This window comes from Ahaetulla prasina, chromosome 2 (genome assembly GCF_028640845.1).
Source record: "Ahaetulla prasina isolate Xishuangbanna chromosome 2, ASM2864084v1, whole genome shotgun sequence".
NCBI lineage: Eukaryota > Metazoa > Chordata > Lepidosauria > Squamata > Colubridae > Ahaetulla > Ahaetulla prasina.
The window spans coordinates 1,028,077-1,040,612 of NC_080540.1; the positions used below are offsets into that span (position 1 = coordinate 1,028,077).

Genomic DNA, 12,536 nt, shown 5'->3' on the forward strand with positions numbered 1-12,536 from the left:
AGGTTTTTGTAGATAGTCCTTCATTTATGACCAGTTATTTAGTGATCATCACAAAATGACCTCCTCCTAAAATCCTGCAGCCACAACCGTTTACTTCCAGATTTTGACAAAGATGTCCCACAGCTAACAAGGGGTTTGTGGCATGTTTTGTCCATGGATCCAGGTCGTGGTTGTCCCAAAGGCAACTAACTGGACTTTTGTTTTTCCTGGAAGAAGTTTCGCTTCTCATTCTTCAAGTTGAACTGAGGAATGAGGAGAAACGAAGTCCAAAAGTTGGCTTTTGAAAAAAGCACTTCTGGGATGATCTGTTTTATGTCCAGGATGGGCTGCCCCCTCCCCCCGTTACGGCCCCACCTGTGGAGGAAGGGCAACAGCGCAAGGCAGTGGAGCTGGCATGAAGTTCTGCTGAACAGGGCAGGGCAGGGCAGGGGCCGCAAGTGGATGGGCCTAGAAATTGGTGGAGAAAATGGTTAACGGCTTTCCAATCCTTCCCTCCACAGATAAAACCTTAGAATCAGTCAGAAACAAAACGAAGTTTTGCCATGAAAACCCAAAGAGTGAGATTCTCCTGCACCAAGGAAGCATCAGAGGACTGGAAGAGAACGTGGCTGTTAAAGCCATTTTGTCGTCCGTCCCCCCATCAAGAATTGCTCCAGAAGCTCAACCTTCAACCTCTGCACCCCACTCAGCCCTCCAAGACACCGGCTTGTACCATTTTTTTTTATTTACATGTTAAAGAACCAGAAGATTTAACATACAGTAAGATGAAACAGAGCCCTAGAAGACGGAACAATTGGGAATAAAAGAAACAGTAGAAAAAATATACAGTCAACGTAAAAAACTCAAGAGGGCCGCCTCTCCTCTTCCGAAGGGCAGCCGCCCCCGAGGGGCAAAGAACATGCGGTGGCCATTGTGCCAAGGACATTCACGGTTGCACTCACTCCGGGTCCCAGGGAAGCCAACGAGGGGGGAAGAAGAAGGGGGAATAAATAAAGAACCTCGAGTGCGGGGTGGGGTGGGGGGGGCACAGAGCAAGTGAGAGGAGAAGGCGGCAACTTTCCTCCCCCACCCGAGAGGGGAGGGGGCTCCAAGCTGGAGCATGGGGGGGGGCACATCCCACCCCAGGCCGTCTCTGTCCCTCCGGAGAAGGAGCGTCACCAAACTCAAAACTCGCTAAATGCCAGATAAAAACTACACAAAGGCTTTGGAGTTCAAGGCAGCCTCCCTTCTAGAGCAACCTGTACACGGTCCCAGCGCCCCCCCCTCCAACCGAAGCACAAACAGGGTGGGGGACCAGCTCTCGCCCCACCGCGGTCCAGTGGGGAGGAGAGGGGAGCCAGCGGCCGAGCCTTCCCGCGCTGACCCCGAGGGGGAGCCCCTCGCTCGTCTCGCTCTTCTGGGTTCCGATCCTGCGGAACCGGCCTCCTCTTCCGGCCTCCCTCTCGCCTGCCCGTCTCTCCTCGCTTGCCCCACTGCTGCCTAGCTGGAGTCAGAGTCACTTGTGTCCGAGGAGGAGGAGGAGGAGCTGGAGCTGCTGGAGTCAGAGCTGGAGCTGCTGGCGCTCAGGCGGGAGATGGGCACCTGCTGGGCAGACTCCGGCTTCTCATTGGCTGCAGGAGGGGAACCGAGAGCGGCAGGAAGGTCAGCCCTGCACCAGGAGAGCCCCCACCCCCAGCCCATGGCGGCAGCGGCGGCAACCGCTGGAGACCGACTGACCTTTCTTGGGTGGCTTCTTGGCCGAGTTCAGCTGCCCACTGACGTCCTGCAAGCGCCTCTCCAGCTCCCGCTTCTTCTCCAGGGTCAGCTCCTCCTTCGTTTTGCCCACCGGCTTTTTCAGGGCTGCGGAGGAGAATCCTGGTCAAAGGACTCCCGCGGGGCTTGCCACATGCACAAACCCTGCTGCTCTATCCGGCAATAGAGGCCATCCAGCTGGGCCCCCGACTAAGACCCTGAAACCCCTACTGCCACCCTGTAATCCTTATTTCAGGCTGTGTGGTCTATGAACCCACCCAACTCTGGCTTGTATATTAAGCCATGGTTAAAAACCAGGTAATGTAAAATGTGAACCCAGCAATCAGGCTCCAGGCCCAAAAAGGCCTTGGGAAGAGAAGGGCAAAACGGAAGCCGCCCAGCTTCCTCCTTCCGACAAAACCTTCCACCCCAGAGAAAAAAAACAGCAAGAGCCGGGGGTGGGGGGCGGCATCGGGGCAACATGATGTGCCGTGGAGGAAGTGGGTTGGAAGTAATCCTTGCCTAAAACACCATTTATCAAGACCCTCTGAGGAAATCCAAGTTCAGACCCCCAAGTCCTTATTTTTAAATTAAGGATTTCTGTCTGTCTGGGAGTTTTCTCTCCCCCCACCCTCAACGCTGGGCAGCTTCAATGAAAACCTGGGCAGCAAGGGGCACCCACTTAAAACACAGCTGGTGGGGAGGCTTCCCACACAAATCCAGCTGGCCAGAGGAGGGAGTTCAAGGACAGACCCAGAGGAGGAGGAGGAGGAGGAGGAGGCCAGGAATGCATCCCAGGAGCCAAGCAAAATTCAAGGTTGTCAAGCAGCTGCTTTCTAAAGGATCTGAAGGAAATCAGTGAAAGGCAGCAACTCCCCCCTCCCCCCCCCCAAGTAGACAAGGTGGGGAAGGTCACAGCCATATCAGGCTGAGCGTATATTTCCCCCGCCCCCCTTACACACACACTCAGAGAGAGAGAAAAAACCTCAACCCCTGATTTTCTTATCCAGGCTTGCTGTAAACAAGGCCAGGATCAGGGCTGCCTGCGCTATGAAGGGAGATGCTGTTTCTACTTGGGTGGATGGGGGGGTGGGGGCTGCCTGAATCCAGCACTGAAATCTCCCGGAGCCCCCCAGGGGCCAATATGGGGCCAATGTGGAGCCACCGGAGGCAGTTTTTCAAAACCAAAGGAAACGCGGGAGAAAAATGGGCATGAGGAGACATGCAGACAAGACATCTGGCTCTCTTTCCTCCCCCCCACCCAGAACCTGCCTGCCTGCCTGCCTGCCTGAAATAAAACAGGGCAAGGCAGATCGCCAGCCTAGTCCAGAAGGGGCCCTTCTGTCTCTCCCCCCCCCCCACCCCCAGCAGACGCAGCCCTGGGGCAAAGTCAGAACAGATTTCCTCACAGAAATGGGAGACCAGCCATGTCCCGTCCCCCCGTCCCCCCCGGACTCACTCTCGCTGTAGGGCTTCCGAGGCTTCTTGCGCAGGCAGGAGAGGACGTAGTGCTCCAGCTCCCGCAGCGTGGAGGCCTTGAGGGTTTCGAAGTCGATCTCGATCTCCTCTGGGTTGGAGTCCCTCAGAGAGGGCTCCCGCGACTGGATGATGTGCACCACCCGGCCGAGCTTCTCCCCGGGCAGCTTGTTGATGTCCAGGCTGAGCTGCCGCTTCTCGTCGTAGCTCATGGGCTTGCTCTCCTCCTCCTCCTCCGAGTCAAAGAGCACAGGGACCGGGGGAGCCACCACCACCTTGGAGCCCGACTTCTTGGCGTTCCTGGCCGGGGAGGCAAAGTGGGGAGAGGGGCGTTCAGGTGACAGGCAGCCCACCGGCCCTCAGCCACCAGAAGGGTTTGGGGGGGGGGAGCAGCAGCTGTCAGACTGTCTTGGCTTGCTTACATACACAGAGCTCGCCACGGTCGATCCGCCGGGGAAAGAGTCTCATCACCCAGCTGGTGTTCCCCCCTCACGCCATCCCTACTACTCACTTGCTCCCACCACCGCTGGCCTTCTTTGACTTCTTCAGTTGGGCCGGGTGAGCGCGGGCCTCCTCGTCTCCCACTTTGGCTTTGCGCTTGTCCGACTTCTTCTTCTTCTTCTCCTTCTTGTCGCGCTTCTTTTTGGGCTTGGAAACCGGTCCCTGGGACAGGGCCGCCAGCTGCTCGTGCACTGCCCGCAGCTGGAGGAGGAAAGGCAGATGGGAGAAATTGCCACGGGCCCCCTTCTCTTCCCTCTCTCCCACAAAGGCCGTGGCGGCCCTGCCTCGTCCCCCTCACCTGTTCCTGCAGCTCAGCCAGCCGATTGGCCCGCTCCTCTTCGGAGTCTGAACTCTCCTCCTCGGAGTCCGAGGAGCTCTCACTGCTACTCTCATCTTCATCCCCCTCTTCGTCGTCGTCGTCCCCCTCTTCGTCATCGTCCTCCTCTTCCTCCTCGTCGCTCGAGGAATCATCCGTGGAGGACTTCATCAGAAGCCCCGGCTGTGGGAGCGATGTCGAGGGGGGGCTAACATTGAGGGGTTCATCGGGCATCTTGGCGTAGCTGAATTCAAAGACGTCCTGCAGGACCAGAGACAATCCCCCCCCCATTATTGCTCTGGCCACCAAAACGGGGAGGGGTGCAAGGAGGCCCCCCCACCATCGGATTCCTGCGGCTCACCTGCAGCTTGCGGGCCATGGCCACCACATCATGGTCAGGAGGGTTGTACTTGTAGCAGTTGGAAAACATCAGCCGCACATCAGAGGCAAACTCCTGCGCATCGTGGTACTCCCGGTTCTCCATCTTGCGCTGGTGGCCCACAGGACAAAGGAGAGGGAAACAAGGGGAGGGGAAGAGAACACAATTGAGGCCACAAAATCCAGAGCATTCAATACACACGGAGGGGAGCAAAACAATCTCTCCCCACGGGACCCATTTAATTCCCAACTGAGCGCTGCAGGTTGTCCCTAAGTGGAGGCCGGGGAGCCAAGCCTTTTTCCCCACCCCATCATTCATCACCCACGAACTACAGAACCCATCACTTCCACGCACTAGTGCACGACGACTAAACTACCTGAGACGGGTGCTACCAGCCCAACCAAGCAGCTTCATCTCAGGCCTGCAAATATTTGTCATCCTTGCACCAAAAGCAAGTCCGCCAAGCAGAATTGCAGCATTTTCGGAAATGCCTTTTTTATTGCTGAGAAAATGCTCGGGGGCCTCCTTTACTATATGCTCTACGCCAAGCAAAACCATTGTCTTCTTTCCTAAGAACACCGGAAAATGTTTTCTAACACATTTGCCCCTTTTCCCATCTTCTCACTCTTGGGGCCGGGCTTTACACTCTATTCCAAGGGAAGCAGAACAGAGTCGACAGAAAAAGGGGAAAAAAAAACCCCCCCTTTGGGGGCAGGGAAGCGCAACTCTCCCCTTTTAACGTCATCGCTCCACACTGAAAGCCGGTTTGGTCTACCGGCCAAGACACTGGGCTAGAAAGCAGGAGACTTGCAGGTTCGAATCCCTCTCTCTCAGCCCAACCCACCTCAACGCTGTTATGGGGAAAACGAGAGAATTGTGTCTTCTTGCGTGTTTCCTACCGTGGTAATTTATAAAAAAAGAACGAAGGTGGGCTATGAAGAAAATAAATGACCAGGTAGGAGACGGTGCAGAATCAACATTTCTTCATTCCCATCTCACCCAGAGAAGCAAAGCCGCAGCAAGGAAAAGGAAGGTGGCTCTGTCCCTGCCCACCACCACCCCACAAGGAGAGATCCACTGCTGCCATCCATGGCCCTCCCCTCCCCACCCCATCCAAGCAATTTCAAGGGAACCACCAGATTCCAGGCACTTCCCCTCCCCTCCCCCTCCAACTCACCTTAATGCTACTGAGGTCCATTGGGTGCTTGATGATCTCATGGTAGTCGTGGAGACCCAGCGCGGAGGCGTCGACGGGCTTATAGAAGGGCCAAGCGTAGGCCGCGTGCTTCTTGGAGACGAGCTCCTTGAGGATGCCATTACAGTACTTGAGCTGCTCGGAGAGCTTGCCTCTCTTGGACGTCTGGTGCTGCTGTGAATCCGGCAGGTCTTTCCGGGGAGGCTTGATGGGGCGCCCGCTCTCCCTCCGGGCAGGAATCTTGGCCGCCTTGGCCTCCAAGATGGCAGCGGAGGGAGAAGACTCCCCCCCACTGGTGGCAATGATGGCCGTGGGCGTGGGAGTCGTGGTATCTGCTTTCCGCTTGACGCCTTTTTTCTGTGGATGGCAACGAACAGCTTTGTTGAGTTCCCAGCGAGTGCTGTGATGGGGGGCGGGGGGGGGGTGCCGATGGGACCCGAGGACAGCAGCCTCCTACCTAGCCGACCCGGCGCCTGCCCTCGTGCTCCAAACTCACCTTGGTCACCGGGTGTGTGGGCGCAGGGACGGCCAGCAGCGGCTGGGAGGCAGCGCTGGAGTGCAGGGGCTTGAGGAGAGGGGTGGAGATGACGGAGGGATGGGGGATGCTGATGATCGTGGTGGGGATGTCTGTGCTGCTGGAGAACAATCCGGTGTGGGAGACCGAAGAGATGGCTGGAACTTGTTGGGCAGCGGCATTGGCTGCTGCCAGGAGGGCTGGGGAACAAAATCACCACAGATTAGCAGAAGCAACAAGTTCACCCTCACCACCCCATTCCCAAGCCGGGAGCGTTCAAAACCTTCCCCTGGGTCGTTCTCCCCAACCCCAGCGCCTGGACCTCTGCGCCTCCCTGTTACCTGCTGCCCGAGATGCTCCCTTCTTGTGGCTGTTCTTGGCCACGGTGATGACCATCTCCTGCTCCTCCTGAGGCATCTGGGCCACTTTCTGCAGAAAGATCTTCTCCAGCGTCTGGGCCATCAGCACGATATCGTCTGTGGGCTGCAACGAGCAACAATCAGCAAAAAGGCAAGGGACGGATCGCTTGAAGCTTCTGAGATTGATGCTGTGACCACTTCAGTACCACTTTCCTACCAAAACCTTCAGACAGAACTAAAAAAATGTTAGTGCTAAAAACGCAAACTGGACAACTGAAAGTCTCCAGAAATATTTATTTATTTAATCGCATAGTGATGCCCGCAGAGGTTTTCCAAAGACAGCTGATGAGGAGGTTACTGTTCTTATATGGATTCTCAAATTAAGTTTGAGCCAGACCTTTGTACCATAGGAAAACACAGCTGACCTGCACAAGAAGAAAAAGCAACTTCCTGCAGATCTGACCAGCTGGACAAATGCACAGTATGCAAGGAAGTCGTTTAGGTGCGCACAGGATTTACCAAAAGTCCACAGGATTTATCCCTTGAACGACCAGGAGCACCCAGAGACGCGGGTACAGGCACCTCCACCTCCAGGCTCACCTTGTTGTAAATGTAGCAGTTAGTGAACATGGTGTTGAAGTCCTGCATGCATTCGGCCGAACTCCAGTAGTAGCTGTTCTCCAAGCGCCGCTTGATGGTGCCCATGTCCATTGGCTGCTTGATGATTTTGTGGTAGTCCTGCAGACAGAGAGGGGCACACAGGGCCCGGCCATCAGGGACACTGCAGCCAGACACCCGGGGTCCCCCTCACCGTCTAGGCAACTTTGCAACTAAGCAGCCCTGGCGCAGCACATGGGGGGCGGGGGGCGGACAACGGATACCCTGCCTGGCTCTTTCAAAGTTGATAAGGATGCATCAAAAACATAAGGAAGCCCCCCACCCCACCCTCTGGCCTTGGGGACACGTCTATGGCCTATACCTGCCCCCCCACAGACCACCCTACTTGAAAGACCTGCGCTGCCACGTAACCTCCTTGGTGCGCAAAGACAAGCTGATAAGCATAAACCTAGACAGATTTTACCTCCGGGCTTTAACTCCTTAGGTGCCGACCGTTAATTTTGGGGGGCCGCTTGATGTCTTCTACAAAGTCATGGATGGGAATCTGCAAAACGCATTCAGGTCAGAAGAGATTAGACGGGGAATGGCGCAGAAGCAGCTGCATCCTCTCATCCATGCCTTTGTAGGGACATGAGGGAGGAGGGGGACCGGCTGCAACCTCCACATGGCCCCCCAGAGCCTTTCCGTGGGACAGACCCTAACAACTCACAAGGACGACCCTGACTGACTGACTGTCACTCCACTAAGGGAAATCGCATCAAAAAGCCAACACAGCAGCAGCAGCCGGAGACGATGGACCAGACCCCGGGGCCACTCCTGACCACCCCACGCTCTGCCCCAGCCATCAGCCAAGAGGGAAAAGCCAGAAAGCATTCGACAAGCGGTGCACGGCCATGCCCCCCAAAACCCACCCACTGGGGAAGGGAGGCTGGTTACCGGGAGCCCCAGCTTGACCGCGTCCACTGGCTGGCGGAAGGGCCAAGCGAACTGGTGCTTCCAGAGCGCTTTCATCACCACTTTGTGCAGGTACTGGAGCTGGTTGGTAACCCGGCCGGGCTTCTTGGGGTTGGAGACCTCGGGAGGGGCCGGGTTGGCCTGGGCCAGCTGGAGGGCTGGGACGGAGGCCATGGTGGGGCTCTCGAAGCCCTCGTAGAGCAGCGAGGGCTTGCGGATCCGCTTCCCCGGCGTCGACTCCACCGCCAGGCCCACCAGGCCGGCATTGCCCTCGCCCAGCAGCCTGCAAGACGACGGGGACAACGGCCGCTCAGCGGGCGAGGCGCGAAAAACAACGCCGCCGCCGCCGCCCGGCACCGCAGCGAGAGACAGAGCGGGCGAGGCAGGTCGATCAAGCCGAGGAGCCCAGTCGCGGGTCGCGCTCTCCCTCCCTGCTCCGACCGAAGCGGGAGCCTCCCGATGGCGAGGCTTGCAGGAGGGCGCCCGGTTGCTAGGCAATCGCGCCGCCGGGCCCGGCCCAGCCGCGCCAGCAGGGAGACGTCCGCCGCCGCTCCTCCCAGCCACCCAGCCACCCTGGCCGCCGGTACCTACTTGCCGTTGGGGTTCACGTTCTGCAGCATGCCCGCCGCCGATGCCCCGCCGCCGCCGCTTCCTCCTCCTATTCCTCTCTCCCGGGAGGTTCCCGCTGCAGCAGCCGCCGCCGGCGCCTCCGTGGCCTCGGGGGAGCCCCCCACCTTGCTGGGCGCGCGGCTCACAGGCGCATCGCGGGGAGGGGCCGCTGCATGGCGGGGCGCGCGGGAGCGCCGGGTCTTCTTCTTCCTCCTCCTCCTCCTACCGCTCCTCGGTCGGCCGAGCGGCGTAAAAGCTCAGAAAATGGCGGCCTCCGCAGCTGCGCGGCGCTGCAGGCGAGTTCCCGCTCGCGAGGCCTCGGGGGACGGCGCCTGCCGCGGGGCACGAAATACGGGGCGCCGCGGAGTCCCGGGAGCCGCCACGTCCGGAAGCGCCAGGAGCCAGGCCGGTCGTCGCGGGCGGCGCCGCGGATGGCAGTGGATTGTAGGGGGACTACGGTAGCCGCGCTCCGCCTCGGCCGGCGGGCTCTCCCTGAAGGGTGGGACGGGCGGGGGCGGCCACCGCTACGGAAGCCGGGAGGAGGATCCGAGTGGTGGCTACAGCGACGGCTGGCGATTGGGGCCCGCCAGCGACGATGTCTCCGGATAGAGTCCGCCCCCTCTTCGCCGCACTCGCGCTGGCTGCCTCGCGCGCAGAGCAGGAGCCTTCCTTCGCTACAACGAAATGGCGCCTATCGGCCTGCCCCCGACCGCCCTTATATAGACGCTCATCGCGGCCCGATTGGCCGAGAGGTGGGCTGACGTCACCATCCCGCCCAGCCACGCCCGTTCCCAGCCTCGACAAATCGCACGGGGCGGAACGACACACAACGGCGCTCCGCGATTGGCCGACACTGTGGTCAATCACTCATCCGCTTTCCGCCCACTCCAGAGCCCCCGACTTCGGCGGCCGGCTCGCGCATTGGGCCTCGCCGCCATTCGTTCCCTCCCGATTGGCCCGCGCGCCGAGCGGGGGCGGGACGGCAATAGGAGCGCGGCGGTTGGCTGTTGTCGTTCTCTGCTCACCGCGGGGGGAAGGGAGGGGAGATGGGAGAGGCGCCATTTTGGACAGTGGAGAATCAGGGCGGCTGAAGGGGAACGGCGGCCCCGTCCCCTTCCTCCCTTCGAAACAGTCCCTACCCCGGGAAATAAAGCGTCAGGCGGGAAAGCGGCCATTGTCCGCCTCAGCCGGTGCTTCCTGCCAAAACCTGAGGCTCCCCTCAGCCGCCGCACAAAAGATGCTGAGCCGCAGGGGGCTCGGCCGAGGCGCCTCGACGGAATCCCTCACCTAGAACGCCCACGCCCCCCCCCGGCCTTCCAACGCAGGCCGGCGCGCTCCGCGGGGCAGGCGGAGAAGGGCGACCGAGTGGCGTGGCTGAGTCATTTCCGGTCGGGGAGGGTCGCCAGGACGCCATGACTCAGCGCTTCCATCTCGAGCGGAGGGAGGGGGGATGCCCAATCATTCTATTACTCCGTCCCTCCGCTGATTCCATCAAACACCCCCCACCCATCTGTCCCTCAGGTTGGCCGCTGCTTGTTGATGCCCCGCCGGAGTCTCCCAGACCCCCTCAGCGCCTCCGACGCGGCCAATGGGCCGTCACGTGACCGCCGAGCGCCGTCCCCATTGGCCGACACTAACGGGAGGGGCCGCAAGGCGAAAGGGCCAGAACTCGCCTCTCCCGCTCCCCGGACGGCGCCGCCGGAGCGGGAAAGAGCGAGAGGTGGGGAAAAATCAGGCCCTCTATGTAGTTAGTGAAGCGAAAATCCTACCAAGCGCTGCCGCGGCCGCCATGGGCGGGCGGGGAAGCCTCACGTCACCGCGCTGCGATTGGACCCAGCCGTCACGTGACCTTCTTGCGGCCGTCGTTCCGAAAAGCCCGGATGCTGCCGTGGAACCGTTCGTTCCGCCTCCCCCGCCGCGCAGCCTGCCGCCGACTGAAACGAGTCCCGAAAAAACGGCCCGCCGGTGCGGCCCCCTTCCAGCGGCCCCGGCCCCCGCCCCCGTCCGTGTCCCGCTTTGGGCGTAAAATCAGCATGGCTCCCGCGACGCTCGGAGATGCAGACTGCGCATGCTCCGCTTCACTCCCCCTCTATCTCTTGCTGCGCGTGCGCATCGGTGCGGGAGTGGTGGGACGCGTGCGCAGTCGCGGTCTCTTGCAGCCCGCCGCCGGGTTCCCAGTCCGAGTTCCGCCGCGGCTGATGGGTGCGGGGGTTTCCTTTCTGGATCTGCAACTTGAGGTGGGGGGGGTAGGGGGCCGGGCTCCTGGGGGCGGCATCCCGGGGCCCTCTGGGCATGCGCATAAGGTTTACGCCTTGCCGAGCCGTGTCCCGGCTTGACCCCGCCGGCTGCAAAGGGCGCCGTGCGTCGCTCGCGGGGGGGGGGAGAGAATCCCTGGGGGCGTCTGCCCGGAGGCCGAGGCCGAGGCTGCCATGGTGCAGGGGACCCTGCCCGGTCCGGCCAGATGACCTCTGGTGTCCCCTGCAGCTCTCCTATTGAGGGAAGCTTCTGCTTCGGGGACTCAGTTCCGGGGGTGGCCTCGTCAGGGTGGAGGAATGAAGCCCAGGCGCTCAGCTGCACAGGGGGCCGGGAAACCCCCGCTTGCCCAGAAGCTCCGCATCCCGCTGCAGAGAATCCCCTCCTCCAAGCCGATCGCAGCGGCTGCCTGACCCTCGAGCCCCGCCCTTTCAGTCCCCCCAAATTATTATTTATTTATTTATTTATTTATTTGATTTTTATACCGCCCTTCTCCCGAAGGACTCAGGGCGGTGTACAGGCAGCAGTAAAAAATAACAATACAATGTACAATTTAAAATAGAAATTAAGAAACTTATTATAATTAGCCTAGCATTTTAAAAATTTATAAAACTAAACCCCATTTAAAATAAATAACAAATTTAAAATCAATTAAATTTAAAATTTATAAAAGGTGTGTCTTCAGTTCGCGGCGGAAGGTCCGAAGGTCAGGTATTTGGCGTAAACCCGGGGAAAGCTCGTTCCAGAGTGTGGGAGCCCCCACAGAGAAGGACCTTCCCCTGGGGGCCGCCAGCCGACATTGCTTGGCGGATGGCACCCTGAGAAGTCCCTCTCTGTGAGAACGTACTGGTCGGTGGGAGGCATGTGGTAACAGCAGGCGGTCCCGTAAGTACCCGGGCCCTAAGCCATGGAGCGCTTTAAAGGTCGTAACCAAAACCTTAAAGTGCACTCGGGAGGCCACAGGTAGCCAGGGCAGCCTGCGCAGGAGTGGTGTTACGTGGGAGCTACGCGAGGCTCCCTCTGTCACCCGCGCGGCTGCATTCTGGACTAACTGAAGCCTCCGAGTGCACTTCAAGGGGAGCCCCATGTAGAGAGCATTACAATAATCCAAGCGGGAGGTAACGAGCGCATGAGTGACTGTGCACAAGGCATCCCGATCAAGGAATTAGGGGTTCCCCCGCTGCCGTTTCTCTCCAGAGCCCCAGAATAAAAGGTGCGGCATAAATAGCCAAGCATTGCTGGGTTTTGGGGGTTGAGGGAGGGTGATGGGGGGCCGGGGTGAAATCCAGCAGGTTCTGGAAATTTTGAGTAGTTCTGAGAACCGGCAAATACCGCCTCTGGCTGGCCCCAGAGTGGGGTGGGAATGGGGATTTTGCAGTATCCTTCCCCTGCCACGCCCACCAAGCCACGCCCACAGAACCGGTAGTAGAAAAAATGGATCTCCCCACTGCTGTGGAAGGTGAAAACGGGCCCCTCCAGCGATGGTCCTCGAAGGCGCCTGAATGAAGCTGGTCTGGTGGAAATAAAACCTTGTCTGGGTCCTGTTTTATTTCTTTGGCTTGGCTGCCCTTGAAGGGCGATGGGGACGCTGGCCAAAAACCTCTTTAAAAGTCCCTGGAGGGAACCATTTG

General features: G+C 59.4%; 1 protein-coding gene across 4 annotated transcripts; it reads right to left on the bottom strand.

Moving 5' to 3' along the window:
* Positions 1 to 706: 706 nt before the first annotated feature.
* Positions 707 to 10,682, bottom strand: BRD2 (bromodomain containing 2). Of its 4 annotated transcripts, none has more exons than XM_058172084.1 (12): positions 8,639 to 10,682; positions 8,026 to 8,326; positions 7,072 to 7,209; positions 6,454 to 6,595; positions 6,095 to 6,312; positions 5,581 to 5,955; positions 4,386 to 4,514; positions 4,007 to 4,285; positions 3,719 to 3,909; positions 3,191 to 3,507; positions 1,717 to 1,839; positions 707 to 1,610 (listed from the first exon to the last, which is right to left on the bottom strand). In XM_058172084.1, exons 2-12 carry the CDS (start codon positions 8,215 to 8,217, stop codon positions 1,480 to 1,482), a joined length of 2,235 nt encoding a protein of 744 aa, XP_058028067.1. In that variant the 5' UTR covers positions 8,218 to 8,326; positions 8,639 to 10,682; the 3' UTR covers positions 707 to 1,479. The 4 variants fall into 4 exon arrangements, with proteins under 4 accessions (XP_058028067.1, XP_058028066.1, XP_058028068.1 ...); XM_058172083.1 differs by having other exon boundaries at positions 8,635 to 10,682; XM_058172085.1 differs by lacking the exon at positions 8,639 to 10,682 and adding an exon at positions 7,553 to 7,633 and having other exon boundaries at positions 8,026 to 8,084.
* Positions 10,683 to 12,536: the final 1,854 nt, after the last annotated feature.